The sequence below is a fragment of the Rutidosis leptorrhynchoides genome, chromosome 8 (assembly GCF_046630445.1).
Source record: "Rutidosis leptorrhynchoides isolate AG116_Rl617_1_P2 chromosome 8, CSIRO_AGI_Rlap_v1, whole genome shotgun sequence".
In the NCBI taxonomy this organism is placed as follows: domain Eukaryota; kingdom Viridiplantae; phylum Streptophyta; class Magnoliopsida; order Asterales; family Asteraceae; genus Rutidosis; species Rutidosis leptorrhynchoides.
Genome location: NC_092340.1, coordinates 10,093,014 through 10,111,882, shown reverse-complemented (window position 1 = coordinate 10,111,882; position 18,869 = coordinate 10,093,014). Strand labels below are relative to the sequence as shown.

General features: G+C 33.0%; 3 protein-coding genes across 4 annotated transcripts; 2 read left to right on the top strand and 1 right to left on the bottom strand.

The window, feature by feature from the left end:
- The first annotated feature begins 8,440 nt into the window (after positions 1 to 8,440).
- On the top strand, positions 8,441 to 10,278 carry LOC139862653 (protein PSK SIMULATOR 1-like). Its single transcript, XM_071851274.1, has one exon. The coding sequence runs from the start codon at positions 8,614 to 8,616 to the stop codon at positions 10,045 to 10,047; it is 1,434 nt and encodes a 477-aa protein (XP_071707375.1). The 5' UTR covers positions 8,441 to 8,613; the 3' UTR covers positions 10,048 to 10,278.
- A 3,263-nt stretch (positions 10,279 to 13,541) lies between these two features.
- Positions 13,542 to 16,591, bottom strand: LOC139862474 (cysteine and histidine-rich domain-containing protein RAR1-like). 2 transcript variants are annotated; one of them, XM_071851085.1, is made up of 5 exons: positions 16,433 to 16,591; positions 15,021 to 15,103; positions 14,220 to 14,374; positions 13,875 to 14,110; positions 13,542 to 13,748 (listed from the first exon to the last, which is right to left on the bottom strand). In XM_071851085.1, the coding sequence occupies exons 1-5, from the start codon at positions 16,523 to 16,525 to the stop codon at positions 13,653 to 13,655; spliced, it is 663 nt and encodes a 220-aa protein (XP_071707186.1). In that variant the 5' UTR covers positions 16,526 to 16,591; the 3' UTR covers positions 13,542 to 13,652. The 2 variants fall into 2 exon arrangements, with proteins under 2 accessions (XP_071707186.1, XP_071707187.1); XM_071851086.1 differs by lacking the exon at positions 16,433 to 16,591 and adding an exon at positions 15,205 to 15,247.
- Positions 16,592 to 17,421: 830 nt separating this feature from the next.
- On the top strand, positions 17,422 to 18,544 carry LOC139862781 (CDGSH iron-sulfur domain-containing protein NEET-like). Its single transcript, XM_071851411.1, has 2 exons — positions 17,422 to 17,728; positions 18,162 to 18,544. Exons 1-2 carry the CDS (start codon positions 17,499 to 17,501, stop codon positions 18,262 to 18,264), a joined length of 333 nt encoding a protein of 110 aa, XP_071707512.1. The 5' UTR covers positions 17,422 to 17,498; the 3' UTR covers positions 18,265 to 18,544.
- The last annotated feature ends 325 nt before the right edge of the window (positions 18,545 to 18,869 follow it).

Here is an 18,869-nt window from a genome sequence, read left to right as displayed (position 1 = left end):
CCCATCATTAGCATTTTCTGACGCCTCACCGTTTGTTGGTAATTCATTGTTTCTCGTACTCCCACTAGAACCTGTAAGATCATCAATAGAAACATCGTCAAAAGTAACATGACCCAGTTTAGGACTCCCCGTTTCCGGTTTGCCATAGACCGAATCTTCATCAAAAGTAACATCGCGAGAACGAATTACTTTTCTAGCCTCGTTATCCCAACACTGATAACCCATTTCATCCGACCCGTAGCCTATGAAAATACACTTCTTTGACTTAGCTTCAAGCTTGTCTCTATCCGCATCTTTGGTCTTCACATATGCATTACACCCAAAGATCCTAAGATGACCATAACTCACCTTCTTACCATGCCATTCTTCCTCGGGAATTCAGAAATCCAACGGTGTTGAGGGTCCCCTATTTATCAAATAAGCCGCTGTGTTAACCGCATCCGCCCAAAACATTTTAGGTAAACCGGCATGTAATTTCATACTCTTTGCCCTTTCATTTAACGTACGATTCATACGTTCGACGACCTCATTGTGTTGCGGTGTCTCTGGTACCGTTTTCAACATTCTAATACCGAGCTTTGCACAATGGTCTTTAAACTCAAGACTACCATATTCCCCTCCATTATCCGACTTCAAGCACTTGACCTTCAAGTTAGTCTCATTTTCTATCATAACTTTCCACTTCACAAATGTATTAAATACATCAGATTTAGCTTTAAGAAAATAAACCCATACCTTTCGAGTGGAGTCGTCAATGAAGGTGACATAATAGCGAGAACCTCCATGTGATTCTACATTTGTTGGACCAAATACATCCGTATGAACAAGCTCAAATTTCTCCAACTTAGGAGCATTCCCCGATTTCCTAAAAGTCACCTTCTTTTGCTTCCCATATACACATGGTTCGCAAAACCCAAGTTCTACCTTTTTCAAACTCGGAATTCTCCTACTTGAAACAAGCATCTTCATACCCTTCTCACTCATATGCCCAAGTCTTCGGTGCCATAGAGTTGATTCAGACTCAACATTAACCGTAGCAACCACCGTGTCTTCATCAAACACTTCAACCATATAAAGAGTTCCCCTTTTATGTCCGAGGGCCACAATACAACTACCCTTAACCACCTTCCATTGGCGGTTTTCAAAAGTAACCGCGTTACCTTCATCATCTAATTGACCAACCGAAATCAGTTTCCTTTTTAATTTAGAAATGTACCTTACGTTTTTCAAGGTCCAATTAGAGCCAGAGTAGTCTTTAATACAACATCTCCAATGCCATCTATATTGAGTTGTTTGTCATCCGCCAATCTCACATTGCCTTGATATGAACGAAAATTCTTCATCATGCTTTTAACATGAATAGCATGAAACGAAGCTCCCGAATCCAAAACCCAAGACTCCATAGAATTTTCAACACTACATAAAAGTGCATCATCACTTTCTTCCTCGGTCAAGTTCACACCTTTCGCCGGACCATTTTTACAATTCCTTTGAAAGTGTCCTTTTTGATTGCAACCCCAACAAACAGCTTCACTTCTATCTTTCGATTGATACCTCTTCTTAGACTTCTTTCTACCCTTCTTCTCACTGCGATCAAATTTCCTACCACGGTTGTCGGTACTTAACAAAGAACCGGATGTCGATTCCCCCGAGTTTCTCCTACGAGTATCTTCACCAAGAATCAAATCCCTTATTGCTTCAAACGCTAGCTTAGTAGTTCCCGTAGAGCTACTAACCGCGGTAACCATACCCGATCAACTTTTCGGTAATGATGAAAGCAAGATTAATGCTTTTAGTTCATCATCAAACTTAATCTCTACCGATTCAAGCCTTGAAACGATATTATTAAATTCATTGATATGATCCGTTGCACTCGTACCTTCCTTCATCTTTGTATTGAATTGAAGCATGAGAAATACCTTACTAGAAGCGGTAGGTTTCTCATACATGTTAGAGAGTGCTTTCAAGCAAGCAAACGTCGTCTTCTCATTCACAACGTTGTATGCAACGTTCTTAGCAAGTGAAAGATGAATCGCACCCAAAGCTTGACGATCCAAAAGCGTCCAATCGACATCGCTCATGCTTTCGGGCTTGGTCTCTAACAGAGGTTGATGTAGCTTCTTTTGATACAAGTAATCTTCAATTTGTATCTTCCAAAAGCCAAAGTCTCTCCCATCAAATCGGTCGATTCTAAACTTTCCGTCTTCTGCCATCGTTCCCTTAACGAAACCTTGTGCTCTGATACCAGTTGTAAGGATATTAGGACCCAAAACAACGCAAGTGATTCAACAAGATCACTCATCGATTGTAATTCTACAAGATTACTAAACCACTTAATGAACGAAAGATTATAAATGCAAGAAATGTAAATCGACACAAGAGATAACGTGGTTATATGCAATTGTTGTGATTGCTTTAGTCTACGGACCAACTAGAGAATGTATTTACTGAATATTTGTGGTGTGTTTACAATGAGTTACAAGAGGGTCTATTTATAGAATGGTTTAAGGAGTAAGTTAAAAACAATTCCTTGAAGCTTCATGTGAGTTTCCTGACAGCTTCATGGAGGCTACATGTGAGTTTCCTAACAGCTTCGTGGAAGCTACATGTGAATTTTCTCACAACTTCGTGGAAGCTACATGTGAGTTTCCTAACAACTTCGTGGAAGATACATGTGAGTTTCCTAACAACTTCGTGGAAGCTTCGTGTGAGTTTCCTGGAATCTTCCCTCTAATTGTTTAAAGTTCTCCATATCTCCAACATGATTCACTTTTCACCCTCTTCAACAACTTGTTTGTTTCGTCGTTACGTCGCTTGTTAGCATATGCTTGGATTTCCTAATGTATCGTTTGTATTTGTTGATTTTCGAATCTGTTATATATTACGTTTTTTTCTAAAAAAATAATAATACGAGTAATAATAAAAAATAAAAGCTTGTTTACATATGCAAGCTTTCATTCATAAAAAACTTACTATTTGTTAACTAAAATTACTGACATTTTAATAAATATATGATAGTAATATTTGAGTTTGTAAGTTGCATGTTCATTCATGCATGATGTACACATTTTTAGGGATTCTAATACATTAAATTGATAAAGAAACAAGTAAAACAAGTTATGTACAAAACGGCTCCCATATATACATAATAAAAATGTTAATAGAAGTATAATCAAGAAGATCAATTATTTGAGTAATCCAATAACACGTATGAATTTGTCTTCGATTGTGATGTGATTCATGAACCTTGATTCCATGTAAGTTAGTAATTAGTTTGTCGTATTAACAATTTTTTTATTTATGCGATTTTATAGTAAACACTTTGACATCATTATTTAATTTGTAATGAATAGACCATAAAATCTTTTTGATTAGTATGAAAGTTGACTTGAAGAGGAAAGCAATTAAGAAAGAAGTTACTTGATATTAGGACAAAAAAGATATGGTACGGCCAGAATCAGTTAGATTCATCGAATGAAATAACTTCTGGCTTGATAAGATCAAGATTAAGATCATAATGATAAGGGAAATTATATTTTTGAGAAAGGGATCGGAAGTATATTCGAGACTATCTATAGCTAAAAAAAAGCTTCACTTAAAGACATTTTTATAAATTCTTTCAAACTTCAACTTTTGTAATGGTTATGAGCAACAAGATTAATGTTAGCGATTTTGAATATATGTTCTTGATGGAAAAGAATAATTATATCCCCCAAGGGCATGCAAATACATGTTCAATTTAAACTAGGAGTGTGTTTGTTACACAAGCTTTTAGGAGCTTAAAAGAACTTAAATTTTTTTTTTTTCATAAGCTTCAGCTTCTAGCCTTGTTTAGTAGAAAAATATTCCAGAACTTATGAAAAAAATAAGTTAGTTGAAGTATTCCAGAGCTTATGAAAAATAAGCTAGTTGAAGTAGCTTATGAAAATAACCTAGGAAGCTTATGGAAGTAAAATTACATTATTAGCCCCTAAATCATTATTTATTATTTATTTTTTCTCCTTTTATATCATTTTACATACATAAACTTCAGCTACGTTATCAAATACTTATAAAACATAAGCTCCAGCTTCTAGCTTAAAAAATAAGTTCCAATTTTCACCTCCGACTTTTGATGAATAAATACTGCCAACATATTTAAATCGATTCTTATATTATAGCTTTAACTTTCGATGAATAAATACCGCCAACGTATTTATAAAAAGAAATGTAATTATTAAAAAGAATGTTAATATATTCATAATTAATATGTAGTATAATAATATACTCCAAATAACTCAAAAACAAAATTCATAGAAGAAGATTATTCATAGCATCAGCATCATCTCAATCATTTTATATTAGATTCTCTTTTATTTAACAGTTGAACTGAATTAAACGAATCAAAAAATTGTATGAACAGTAAACGGTTGTTGTGTAATGAAATATTTATAATTAGTTAAGATTATTCGTGATGAATGTTAACAATAAATAGACATTTCCCTTCTTATTATATTCATGTGTGTGTCGAGTGAGGATCAATGGAGAAACCTACTACACAATGGCGATTTCAGGATCAGAGCTCAATAGGGTTCCGAAATTTTTTTCGAGTACTAATTATATTTGAATGTTATTTCAATGGTTGTTTACTTTCAAAAAACTACAAAATAAAAAAATATATGTAGTCCGTTTTGTTAAATTTAGTGGTGTCTTACACAATTCAAAGAAAAAACTATAAATTCAAAATATATATGAAATTTAGTGGTGTCCTATACGATTTAAAGAGTATTTTCTACATAAAATTTATAAATTAGCGGTGTCCCGTGACCCCACGGGCTACACACTAGACTCGCCACTGCTACTACAAACTCATATCATAAACTTATGTCACCAGAGGCGAGTCTATGTATACCCTAGTGGGGGTCCCGTGACCCCACTAGTTACAGAATTTTTTTTTACAAATGATCATTAAAAATTTTATAGGACACCACTAAATATAATTGTAGGACCCCATATATTTTTAAGTTTAAAATTTTATTGTATGAGCCACACTGAAAGATACTCCTTCCGTCCCAAATTAATAATCATGTTTCCACTTTTCAAAGTCTTTAGTTCTTAACTTTGACTTTTAATAACTTTTTTTGTGTTATATAATATTTAATGAAATTTATATGTATATATAAGTTTCATATGTGCTTTCATTTGGTATAACTTTCATCAAATATTATATAATAAAAATGAAGTTATTTAAATTCAACCTAAGAAATAAAGACTTTGAAAAATTGAAACATGACTATTACTTTGGGATAGAGGTAGTACTTAAAAAGTAACTCACTTATAATTGTATAATATGAACCACTAATAAATAGAAAGTATACAAATATATAAAAAAAATGAACTCTTTTTGTTTTTGTCTTCTCATACACGGTAACACAAACACACCTTTTACGCTTTTGCTCAGCACGACATGACCTAATTACGATTTTGTTCTTCAATTTTTGGCAAAACTGAAACTACAATTTTAATCCGTCATATATATTCATATGTATGGTACGATTTATTCTCCTATATTTTGTTTTAGTTTCGCAACTCTCAATTCTAAAAAGTAGGTTACCCTCTTTTTTTGTTATTTATTTATTTTCCTTGTTTCGTATTCCTATAATCTTTGTTCTTCGATGCAATCTTAGTTAGTTTTAGTTTTAGTTTTAGTTTTAGTTTTAGTTTTAGTTTGAACTCGATTTATTTGGTTGTATGTTCTTCGAGAATTCAACTTTTGTTGAAGTTCTCGATTGATTTATCTAAGTTTTAGTTTTTTCGCTGAAAAAAATGTAACTTATTCTTTTAGATAGTGGCGTGTGGATAATTATTATGTTTTGTTAAAGGTCCATGTCAATCCCGAAATCACTTATTTCAGCAACGAGAGATCGGAAGTAAAACTCATAAGTTTATTCCATTATGCTTTGTTGATCATAAATTTTGGGTGGAGATTCATTTATAAATGATTGTCTAATTTCATATATTGAGAAATATGTGTTATACTGTATTAGCAATGATGTAATTGTTGATGAATTTTATCGTATGAAACCGCATAGACAAAATAAAAAGTCGCATTTAGTATTTTGTAGATTGAATATACGATATTTTGTATTAATGATATGCTTTTGTTTAATGATGTTTGTAATGACTCGATCAAATCCGACCCGACTCGACCCGACCCGAACTGACACATTCACTTTTTCGTTTGAGTAAGTTATCGAAAAAAAATTTAGGACCCCATTGATTTACGATCCTAGATTTGCCACTGTATATCACATATTTGTACTCAAGCTTGTTAAGAAGAGTAATTAGTTAATTACTACTAGTTTTTATCAAATCCTTTCAATATTATTATTTTAATTATATACGGTACATAAGGATGTGTTTTCTGTCACTTTATACATTTATATAAAATGTTTCCGGAATTTTTTTTTTTTTTTTTTTATAACTTAACAACGAATGCGTTGAAACAAAAGCTATTCAAAACAGTTGGAGATTCGGACACGTACTTCTACAATAGAGGTTATACATGTGGTCACATGTACGTACAAGTAACACGATAAACAAGTATAAGAAATTGGTATAAAAGTTAAGAAGGCTGCCTTTGATTTTACCAACATGTTGCCTATGGATTAGGGGGCAGTTTTGAACAAGTGGTAAAAGATTAATGTTAAGATTTTAAGATTTGATTAGTACTAGGGTAGAAAATACTTAACAGCCCCTTAACTTTAATTTTATACAGACAGGCCTCAATTATTTTGTCCGTTTGCAGTGACCATTCAATCTTTTTAATCCAATTGATAAATGATGATCCCCACGCACACCCTCTCACGGTCACAAATGTAAGTTACATTTTACCACCTTGTAGTTTTCATCATGTGCTATTACGTATGTATTTTTTATATATAGCGAATTAACACATTCTAAATTCCAAGTAACGAAACACTTGATTATCATAGTGTTGTCTTATTTTACAGCAAACAAACATTTGAGCTAAACTTAAAAATTTAACTTGTCATAACTCATAACATGTTCTAATCATTTGAACATCTTTATAGAAAATTAGAAATGTTTTTGATTTTTGAACTTTGTCATTATTTTACTTTCACTAATTACACTTTTGGTTTTGTTGTAGGTAGACTAGATCAAGTTAATGATCACGGTTAATTCTTTATATATGTATGTAACTCTAACAACCTAAATAAATCAGATAATAATCATTTGATAACAAAATAAATAGCAAATTAGCAATAATGAAAGTTTTTAATAGGAGGAGAGTGTGAAGGGTGAATAATGGTGTGTAGGTTTTTGAGGGCATAGATGATGATGGATCATGATTTATGAATACTATTTTTAGAAAGTGTTTGGTCAAAGGTCAAACCATCCGCATCTTGAGGTAGATCTAAAGTTCGAGGTTCAATTACTTATTATTTTGTATTTTTAGAACTTTTCTACTCCGTATTTTAAAATTTTCTTGTACTGATTTTGGGGAAATTTGGCAAGGGAATAAGGGATGACGAAACAATAGTATTAGTATTAGTATTAGTATAGATATTTATTTGATGATTGATTAAGCCACAACACATACACATAAGATAAAACAAACATGTATATTTATAAATTCCCTCACACAGAAGAATAATAATATTGCTGACAAAAAAATCTAAATAAAATACTCAGAATATCAAATGAAACCACTGCCTACTAGTAATTTAAATTTGAGTTATTATATTAATTTTATTTTTAACCTATACCTGTACATCTAAGTCAAAAAATGACAACCACGATACACGAGGGAGTTGATAAAATATGAACATAATATTAATATTAATATTAATATGATTAAATATAACAATGCGGAGTAACAAAATAGGCATTTACAACATTAAAGTTTGTGCACACAAGACTCCTAATTCCGAGTTCAATCCTTGTCAATGTACCCTAATGATCCTAATTAGAGATAATTTACAGTTGATCGAAAGTGCTTTAATCAAGGTGACGTTCCTGATGTCCAAATTTTACATGTTATTAGCAGCCAATGTGCTAATTCATTAGGAGTTCTCGTTACAAAATAAATAAATAACAATAAAAAATATTAATAAGATAATAAAAATAATATAATAATAACAAGATAATAATAATAATAATTGATACTAGTAATTAATCATTAATCAATAATAATAATAATAATAATAATAGTAATTAATCAATAATAATAATAATAATAATAATAATAATAATAATAATAAAATAATAATAATAATAATAAGCTAAGTAAAAAAATATAAATGATTGTTTTGACTTAAAAAGGAAAAGGAATAAATTGACACTCTCACAATGCATGTGCCTTTTGTAATTAAGCAGGCAATATAATGCATCTCCTCACACTTTCCATGAGCCCCATCAAACCTTCAAATTCAATCTCTTTCAAATTAAATTCATTCACGCACTTCAAACCCTAAAACATTCGCAATCAATTAATTCATAACCAACTGTATATACACACCCACGCATCAATTAATTTCAAAACCAACCGCATATACACACACATACACTCATAAAGCTTTCATCTTTCTACGTCTAATTTGTGATACCATCATGGGTATTGAAACATGGCTAACAAAAGTTAAGAAATCAATATCACACAGTTTTGATTCCGTTCACGCTACACATCCAAACGGAATCAAGAAATCACAGGTGGGTGTTTTAGCTTTCGAGATTGCCGGAGTGATGCCGAAGTTGAATTACATGTGGCAGATTCTATCCGATAAAAGTATGGCCCGTTTACGCAACGAATCGATATGCACAGAAGGTGTTCGTAAAATTGTCTCAACGGATGATGTGTTTCTTCTCAGCCTAGCGTGTGCTGAGATGGTTGAAAACTTGAAAGTTGTTGCGAAAACAGTGTCAAGAATGAGTAAAAGATGTGAAGACACGAGTTTACAGTCTTTTGAGACGTTGTTTGACGGGTTCGCGAATACGGGTCGTGATCCATATGGTTGGATTTTGAGCTGGAAAGAAATGGAGGCCAAAATTAAGAAGATGGAAAGATATGTTACAGCTACTAATTCGCTTCATCGAGAGATCGATGAGTTAACTGTCATCGAAAACGGTTTGAAAAAATCGTTACAATGTGTTAATAACAATAATCATAAAAGTGATCATACAGTGATGCAACAAAAGGTTCTTGATTTGCAAAATAAGTTACAATGGCAAAAACATGAAATTAAGTATTTAAAAGAGAAGTCTTTATGGAATAGAAGTTTTGATACAATAACTTCACTACTTGCAAAAACAATTTTCACAATTCTTGCAAGAATTAAACTTGTTTTCAATATTAAACATGGTTATGGTTATTTTCCACCTTCACTTCCACGTAGTCTTTCGGCATCGGCTACCGTTTATCCATCCGATCAACCATCGGATTCATTCAACTTTGTATCAGGGCCGTTGATCAAAAGCTCAAAACATCAAGAAAACAACCATCTTTCACATGGTTTTTTCGAGACGAATTCAAAGATTTTCAAACCATCATCAAACACATTAGGAGCTGCTGCTCTTGCTTTACATTATGCCAATTTGATCATTGTGACAGAAAGAATGATAAGATCTCCTCAATTGGTTGGTGTTGATGCAAGGGATGATATTTACTCAATGTTGCCTAATAGTATTCGGTGTTCGTTAAGGTGTCGGTTAAAAGGGGTCGGGTTTACAGCAACCGACCCGGTTCTTGCGGGTCAATGGAAAGAAGCTTTGGGGAAGATATTAGGATGGTTGTCACCATTGGCACATAACATGATGAAATGGCAAAGTGAAAGAAGCTTTGAACATCAGAATTTGATTCCAAAAACTGGTGTTCTGCTTTTGCAAACACTTTTTTTTGCAGATCAATACAAAACTGAGGCTGCAATAACTGAACTTTTAGTGGGTTTAAATTATATTTGGAGGTTTGAAAGGGAGATGAATGCTAAAGCCTTGTTAAATTGCACCAATCTCAAGAATATGCAGCAGCAGCTGCAGCATACTAGTTGAGCAAAATTGCTTTATTTCCATTTTTTTTTTTTTTTATAAAAAATTTGATTCCTTTTTCTTAGGTGATTTGGGGTAGTAGTATTCATGATATAGATTGGTATGTAAATTTATTGAGTTGAGTCTAATTCAAGATCTTGAAAGATTTGTGTTTTGGCTCCCTACCCTGATTTGTATTTTAGAATACTCATAGTTTAGTTACTGTTAATTGTAATTTATCATAAAATATTTTATGGGGTGTTGATATGTTTTAGCAGAGTCACATGAGCCAAGATTTTGTTGCTACACAGATCTACAAATTGCACATAACAAGTAATTATATGAAAGTAACAAGAATTTGTATGTTTTTAATAAATGGTTGTCTGCTTGACTGATTGCTATAGTATAAACTACAAATATATGCTATTAATTTAAGTTTATTAGCAAAAGAATCTTAAGTGTTAGATCATCTTCTCCTCTTTTATTATATTTTATTTTAGAATCCATTACTATCTCCAGATTTGTCTAAAATACTTGCACAAGACCATATAAAAGTATTTTTATTTAACGTGGTATCCAACTTATTTTACGAATTCACTAATATCAGGGCCACTACCTATTTTGCGACCAGCTTGCTGGCGAGAAAGGGTGAGTGTTCAGTACACTCTTTAGCCTTTAACAAGGGCTAAGCCACTAGGAATGGCTTGCTGGCGTGTTGGGAGAGTGGAACGAAGTGATTCTCGTTAGAGAAGCATGAGTGGAACGGCTTTAGTGTCAGTAGGTGCCTAAATGAAACGATTAAGCATCGGGGGCGTTGCTGGCTAGCTCGTGCAATCAATAAAAAATGATTTGCCTTATGGAGTCATTGCGGGCCTCCGTGGCCACGAGGGATTAACTGCAGCTATCTAGAATCGAACCCATGACCTCCACTATAAAGGAGGATAGGCCCTCAACCTCAACCATTCATCATATAAAAGTATTGATGAACAGAAATGAAGTATCTTAATGGTAAATGTATGCTCCCTTTTTGTTTTACACAAATACTGTTTTTATAATAATTTATGGATTAAAAACACTTTCTCTAGCAAATATGTTTAATGAGCCGATAAAAATTAAGGTGTGCGGATCATCACCCATAAATGATACCGACTGAAGTTTAGATATTGTCACTTTTCGATATACAGATTAGATGGCTACTACAATCGATCAACTCAAAACTTTTTCTTTTTGATTACATTTATGTTAACTGGTTATTGATTATGTTACTTGTGTTGATTTGCATACAGGTTGTTCGTATTAGATGAGCGAAATATGAAAGCGATCAAAAAGTCATGGGCTTGTGTGGTAATCCATGCCTGTTTTGTGGGCCCCCATGATTATTAAACTATTGTAGATAATGGTTACTTTATAAAAAAAATTATCTTTATGCGGAAAAAACATAATAACATTAGAGAAGATTAACATGTACAATGGAGTAGAATGATAAACCAAACAAACGAGCCCTAACCAAACATGACCTAAACAAAATGGCTCACCAACAGGATGAAACGAACATTATGCTACTATGCTAGAAACAAAAACGTTAAAACGGCGGACTAGAGCCATGACAACATGAATACTACTAAATCGGCTACATTAAATCATTCCTAATGGTCAAATGGCCATGGAAAGAACGAGACTAAACAGCAAGTTACTTTATCATTTGGTAAACGATCATTGAAAAAAAAAATTTGTTTCGAACTTATATCATGGTTGATATGAAATTTATTATACTTAAAAAGTAAAACATGAGATAATGTTATGATTGGTAGTTGTGAATAACATAACATAATATAATCAGTAAAGCTGAATTATATATTCCTTAGCAGATTAAGTTTAAATAGTACCAAAACTGTCAAAATAGCATTCGATCAAATAAATAATTTGTAGATCATACATACATTATTGCATGATAGTACTAAATTACTCTGTATTATATAAGTATCTCTAATTAATTTTGAACGTTTGCATGGTTATCGATTTCTTCGATAGTTTGATCACATCCCTTGTTGTTACTGATTTGAGGTTGGTTTATGTCAACAATTTTGTTTTCTGGAGCTTTCACGCTTTCTTTCAAATCTGAATTACCTTCCTCTGAAGTAGATTGAGAAGGTTTTGGATCATCTTTCACTTGCGAACCTAAATTAACAATTAAAAAAAGAATTAACAACTCTAACACTAAACAATCCGATTAGAAAAGTAAGATAAAATTATTGACTAAATATGTTGCTTTTCAATATATAAATTTTTTTTAGAAAAAAAAATAATAAACGATAAAGGGTTAGGACCTTGCGAGTGTGATTTGAATATGGAACCAGCTCCCTTACGCTGTGCTCGGATGACACGTCGTCCCATTGCTGTTTCTCTCTCCAACTCACTATTTCTTTCTCTAGACTTACAGGACTACGGCTATGGCTATGTTAAATAGAGTGATGATACTGACGTAGGGTTTTTTGAGTGATATAGTTATTTGGGCTGTTAAATGGGCTTTTGTTATAATGGTGGACCAGTTAATGATAGAGGGGTTTTGTTTTATGTTTTTAGAACGTATTGGGCTTTTCGATGTGAGCTTCGTCACATACGTAAATCTATATCTATTATCTATAATCTATAATTTATAATTACAATAATATAATAGCATAATGTTGTAAGTTACTATATTTTGTGATTATAAGATAATGTCAATGTCGGTTCGTCGGGAGATTTAGATGGCAAGTTAAAAAGGTCGAATTTTAATTTGGTTGAGTTGTCGTGTTTTTGTTGTTTTGGATGCGCTTGTGGTTTGTCACTAGGTCGACGTTGCTAGTTTTTATTTTGCTTCGATACCCTCTATTTAGTTCGGTTTGGTTCTGGTTTATAGTAGATGAAGCTCTGTTATAGATAGTTTGTTTTGTGTACTGCTTTCTAGGTTCGGGCATCAGCGAGTCATTTCTTTGTATCTTTTCGTTGAAATCGTTTTCTTTTTAAAAACGTTTTCTTTCCGTAACATCTTTAAAAAAGTTTTTATATACATTTGTGGAGAACATATATTTTAATTTAATAAAAGGTTTGTACCAAGTGTGAATCTACGCTTTGTAATTATTAAGTACTGAAAAAGTGTGTATAGTATAAAGCAAAAACATTTCTTACAATAACCGGCGGACTTTTTTCAACTCGTTAATCTCTAAATTTGAACGTTTTCATGCGGAAGTAATGTTGCAGCATACCTCTTTTTTATGTTTTAGACAAATTTTAGACTTGTACCAATTATTTGAACCTTATTTGATTGTCACGTTCAAAGGGGGATATCATTGGTAACGAACTACCATTCATGAAATCTTATCAGGTTTCTAACATTAGTCATACTTGTATCTATGGGTGACAATCAGGTTAACCGGACCCAAATAAGAGTTGGTCGAGAAGTAATATAAATGAAAGCAATCATCCTTATATGATGTCCAGTTTTTTAAATCTCATACTTATATAAAGTTTGAACATAAAGAAAAAAAGTGCGCTTCAATTTCGACGAAATAAGTAAATGGTTCTACAACAGAACAGCCAGTTTTGGTAGAGCAAATTCAGTACCTAAAAATAGCGCAGTCTTATGATAGTTACGATGCAGCATCTGCGTTGTGCCATCCCTTTGCACATGGTGGTATGGTCATGAACTCATCAAATTCCTTCACATGAATATCACAACATTTCCACTGCATCATAAAAAATATAGTTACAAACAAAACTTATACTATAAAGTAATAAAGAGTTGGTAATTCAAAACAAGACGGATTAAAAGAAAGTGTAACAACTCATTAATAAAGAGTTGACAATCTTACCCCTCTCAATCGGTCATGGAAGACAGCAGGACCAGGATGGTAATTACAAGCAGTTTCATGGTTATCGATTTCTTTGAAAGTTTGACCACACCCTTTGTTTTTACATATTTGAGGCTGGTTTATGTCAACAATTTTCTTCGCTTGAGCTTTCACGTTTTCTTTCAAATCTGCATTACCTTCCTCTGAAGTAGATTGAACTTGATATGAGGGTTTTATATTATCTTTCACTTGTGAACCTAAACATTAAAAAACTAATTAGGAACTCTAACATTAAACACTCCCTCAAAAAAGTATAATTGCTTATAATTTTTTTTTAGAAAAAAATATTAATTGGTAGATAAATACCATGGTCAGAGCAAAAGAATCCTTGACGGCACCTTGGGCAAGCTTCTTTAGCCGACACATTAGTTGCAGGACTTGCTGTTTTAGTTGCTGGCTTTGGGGTTGGATTAGCCTTTGCTAGGACTGGTTTTTCAGTTGTGTGTTTTCCGGTTTTGCATCTTGAACGAGAAACGACTGAGTCATTAAAGTATATCGATAACTATGTATAATGGAACAGTATGAAAGATACATGTATACACATATGGATGAACAAAATACCAATAGTAGTCACATTAGTGTAGAAGAAACTACCACCTACAAAAACATCTGACTCAATGGCAGCCTCTAGGTTACAATTTTAAGCCACAATAAACAATACTAAGCTGTTGAGAAGCATGTGTGCTGTGTTGGGTATATGACAAAATTTAAAACTAAAACAATTTGAACTGACCTTCTGACATATTACCGGGATTTAACTGTTACACACTTACACACATACTAGTAGTGATATATCACAGTTCCACCATATGAAACCATTAGCCAAAAACGTTTTAAAAGCAGTTGAAATTGATATATTTTAGATTCAGAAGTCAGAGCTATAAAAAGAAAGTGGATTGCATATACATCACAACGAGAAGTAACGAGAATGTGATATTTCAGTTATAATTCATGCTGATAGTGTGAGATATCTGCAACTAATGGTAGAATATGAACTAAAAAGACTATGTATGACCAGTGAAACTCTAAGAACATTATTTGGGCAGAACATAGACACGCATAAGGAACCAAATATAGAACAGTAGTACAGTACTAAATAAAACATACCCTGGAATTTCCAGAAATAAGCTGAAATCGTGACTCCTTTTCTTGCAACAGCTCCACTCTTTCATACCATCGTGAAACAGCGGCTGAAAAACAAGTCATTAACATTTATTTTATTTATACCATAAATTAATGGTATTTAAAATTAAAATATATATGTAACAACAGGTAGAAGAGAGAAACTTACTCCCTGAAGAAATTATGATCCAGTTAGGAGATAGCACCCATGCACAAAAAAACAAACAAATTAGACATTTATTTACCGTGTAACATATGCTGTTCATTTATTTTTACCAAATAAGCAAAATTGACAGTAACAGGATAACCACAAAATTTGTTGCAGTTTTACGAGGAATGTAAAGCACGTCTGAATACACACATACACACACGTTGATAAATATTATTTCACTTGTCTATAACTGTGTCATATCTTGCAACTTTATTGTGTATAATACAACTATGAAGAAATACAGTTACGTTACGTTTTAATGACTACACTGTAACAAGAAATTGGTTCCTAAACCTTACCAAGACGATTCCCTACACGCCCATTGTGGGCATGGGTGGTCTGACTTGGCAAGTTAAAACGCTCACAACGACCCCTATGGAGCGTTGTGGGGGGCGTGGGGCATGAGTGAGGAGTATTATACTACGGTACCAATTGCAAGTAACATGTACAATATTTCTTGAAAACAGGACATCTACATACAACTTCCACAAACTTCATAAAACACTGCATAAATTACATTGGTAAACGATTATTTAGAAACCAGAAACTTACATACGCTATATGTATGGGCTCGAAATCCAAAACATTATGTAACAGGTAGTTCTTTGATACTGTTTCAAGTCTATTAATTCTTGTGTATCTAGTTTGTTCCTTCAACTTCTCTTAAAAAAACATTGTTCCAATATCCAAATAGTATGTATAGGCAAAACACATTCAGAATATACATATTTCTGGCAGTACTTCAAGTGAAGATGTAAGTTAGATCATATCCTCACCTACGCTAATAATTGGAGTAATTTTAATAATATAGATATAAACATAAGTCTCAATTTATCTATATCTATATATCATATGTAACTAACTCTTCACATTATACAAGCCCTCTATCACTCGGTCTACTAAATTTACTGAAATATAGCAAAAACTAAAAGCAGACAATCAATCAATCATTAATAAGGCTAAGAGTATTACTAGCATAAAAAGTTATATGTTTACATATAGCACAATAATTAGATTAATTTAAGATATCAATGTTCGATATTAAAATGGCCGATGTTTACATATTAAAGATATCAATGAAAAGCCTAAAAATTAGTTACTCCTTTAGATCATTATAGTAAAGCTACTTTCGAACCGATTCTGATAAAACACGCAGAAGATGAATTAGGGCAAAATCATCACTAACCGATTCATGATAAGTGCACGAGTCTTCAGGATTATCGTTTTCACTGAAAGTAGCGTCACAGCCAATCCTCTGACATCGTAGCAGGTTCGCCATTTTCAAGCTAATGTTCTGATCGATCAATCGATCGATTGATAGCAGAAAAAAAGTCCTGATAATAGTCTCGACTACGGTGTGTACGGCTTATAATAATATCGTATATTTTGCCTGGACTTATTTGGGCCGTTTTAAAGACCGTGTATATGACCCAATTATATGTTTGAGTCAAAGGCCCATCTTTTATTTGATTGTTTGAAAAAAAAAAATGAGATCGATTCAACACTGTGAACTTAATACTCGTTTGTAAGACCGGCTTTTGGATATGATTTGTAACGGGTTAGCTGTTGATTTGGGTTTGCTAGATAATGATGTCGATTGTGGCAAAAATAGGATACTAGAGATTTCGATTAGTGTTTCAAATGTTGGTTTGTTCATCAGTTATACGTACGTCGTTTGATTAATGCTTTATTGGTTATCATCGTTTAAATCGGTGTGTATCGGTGCTTTTAGTCAATGTAATTCATTATTGAGTATGTAAGAGTTTATGTCGACGTCGAAAAATGTCACAAAAGTTGATAAAACGTATCAATTTTGGCGTTATTATTATTATTTTATTTTATTTTATTTTATTACATATATTAAAAGAAACAAGATTGTGTGCCGCTCAAGATGTCAAACGACAATCACCTATTGGTATGCAATTTTTGTGGGTTTGATTTAATTTATCAAAATATACAAGCAATTATTTTATTTATTTTTACGCATTTATTTTGCTTTTTGTTTATTCTAATTGCTAACATAGGTAGAAATTTCATTTCTATTTTTATTTAATTTTTTTCAAAAGGAAAAATAGAAAATCAAATTAAAATTGTTCACGGCAATAAACGTGTGATGAATGGGATATCCACGTGTAAGACAACGATAAGAGAGTGTGTTCTCCACAAGTTCACTATCATCTGTCTCCGTCGTAAATTTCACCTACACAAATATTTCTTTCTACAAACACAGCAATTGCAGATAACAGAGAACGATGGCGAGCATAGTTGGAGTTGCTATTCCTTTGGGCTTATCATCACCGCCGCAAAGAGCCACCGTGGGCGGCGGAATAGCAACGCGTGTCAATCACTCCTCGCGGCGGATGGTTGCCGTGAGAGCAGAAGGCGGCGGTGGCATAAACCCTGAAATCAGAAAAACCGAAGACAAAGTCGTCGATTCTGTTGTTGTTACCGAACTCGCTAAACCTCTCACCGCCTATTGCAGGTTTTTGTTTCCTTAATTTAATCCAATTTCGCATTGATCAATTTATTTGTTACAGTACTGCTTATTAGGTTTTGGTGGCTCAATGTTTCTTTACCTTACTTGTATGTTTAATGAAATGTAAACTTAACCTTACTAGCTAGAAGCTTATTAATTGGTAGTATAACTTAAGTTAATAGTAATATGTTTTTACTAGGGCTGTAAATGAGCCGAGCCCGTCAGGCTTTGAGTTCGACTCGTTTAAATTTCATAGAGCTCGGCTCGCTTCGAGCCTAATATATTATGCTAGAACTCAACTCATTTTCGAGCTCGGCTCAATCTCGACTCATTAATCATATAATCTTATTTTTCTTTATATAATTTAAATTTATAATCGGGCTGGGATAAAGTCAATTTTGACCATTTGATTTTGACGTTGACTTGTGATTCTGTGTAGATGTTGGAGGTCTGGCACATTCCCACTCTGTGATGGTAGCCATGTGAAACATAATAAAGCTACTGGAGATAATGTTGGTCCTCTTTTGTTGAAAAAACAATAAGAGCTTGATTTATGGTAAATTATGAGTTTATAATTATGTTTTTATGTGCTTAATATTGGTAAGATATATCACTATTGATACTATTGTTGCATCTGAGTATTCGAGACAGAGCATGTTGAGACTATTTTTGCATCTGAATAATCGATATAGAGCATGCGTGACAATGTATCTTGTCTACCTTGGTCTATATGCATTCTTAAATATACCTCGTTTGTTACCTTTGATGTGATAAATCATAAATGATAATACTTTGCTTATAAAAGAGAAAAGTTCCGGTTTTGATAGATATGATTATTATCGTGTTTCAGACATTTCAAAAATTGGGAATTTAAGGTTAAGATGGAGTCTAGTTATCTTATCTCCCATTGTCACTGATACGTTAATCGGGCCCGACTTCTGCAGAAGCGGTAATTAACAGGGAAAATGATTGACACAAACCAAAACGATCTGCAATAGCCAAACACACCCCTTAGGCCCCGTTTGGCTCACGGAATCCAATGAGATTTCGGTTGAATTGGAATTGAATTTAGACACGACGCGTGTCTAATTCAATTCCAATTCCGAATTAGATTTCGGAGGAATTGGAATTGAATTTAGACACGACG

Coding starts and splice junctions, on each gene's coding strand:
- LOC139862474 (XM_071851085.1), bottom strand. CDS start 16,525: ATGGCGAACCTGCTACGATGTCAGAGGATTGGCTGTGACGCTACTTTC. Junction 14,111..14,219: donor ATTCTTTTGCTCTGACCATG/GTATTTATCTAC, acceptor TTTAATGTTTAG/GTTCACAAGTGAAAGATAAT. Junction 13,749..13,874: donor TCCATGACCGATTGAGAGGG/GTAAGATTGTCA, acceptor TTTATGATGCAG/TGGAAATGTTGTGATATTCA.
- LOC139862781 (XM_071851411.1), top strand. CDS start 17,499: ATGGCGAGCATAGTTGGAGTTGCTATTCCTTTGGGCTTATCATCACCG. Junction 17,729..18,161: donor CCTCTCACCGCCTATTGCAG/GTTTTTGTTTCC, acceptor GATTCTGTGTAG/ATGTTGGAGGTCTGGCACAT.
- LOC139862653 (XM_071851274.1), top strand. CDS start 8,614: ATGGGTATTGAAACATGGCTAACAAAAGTTAAGAAATCAATATCACAC.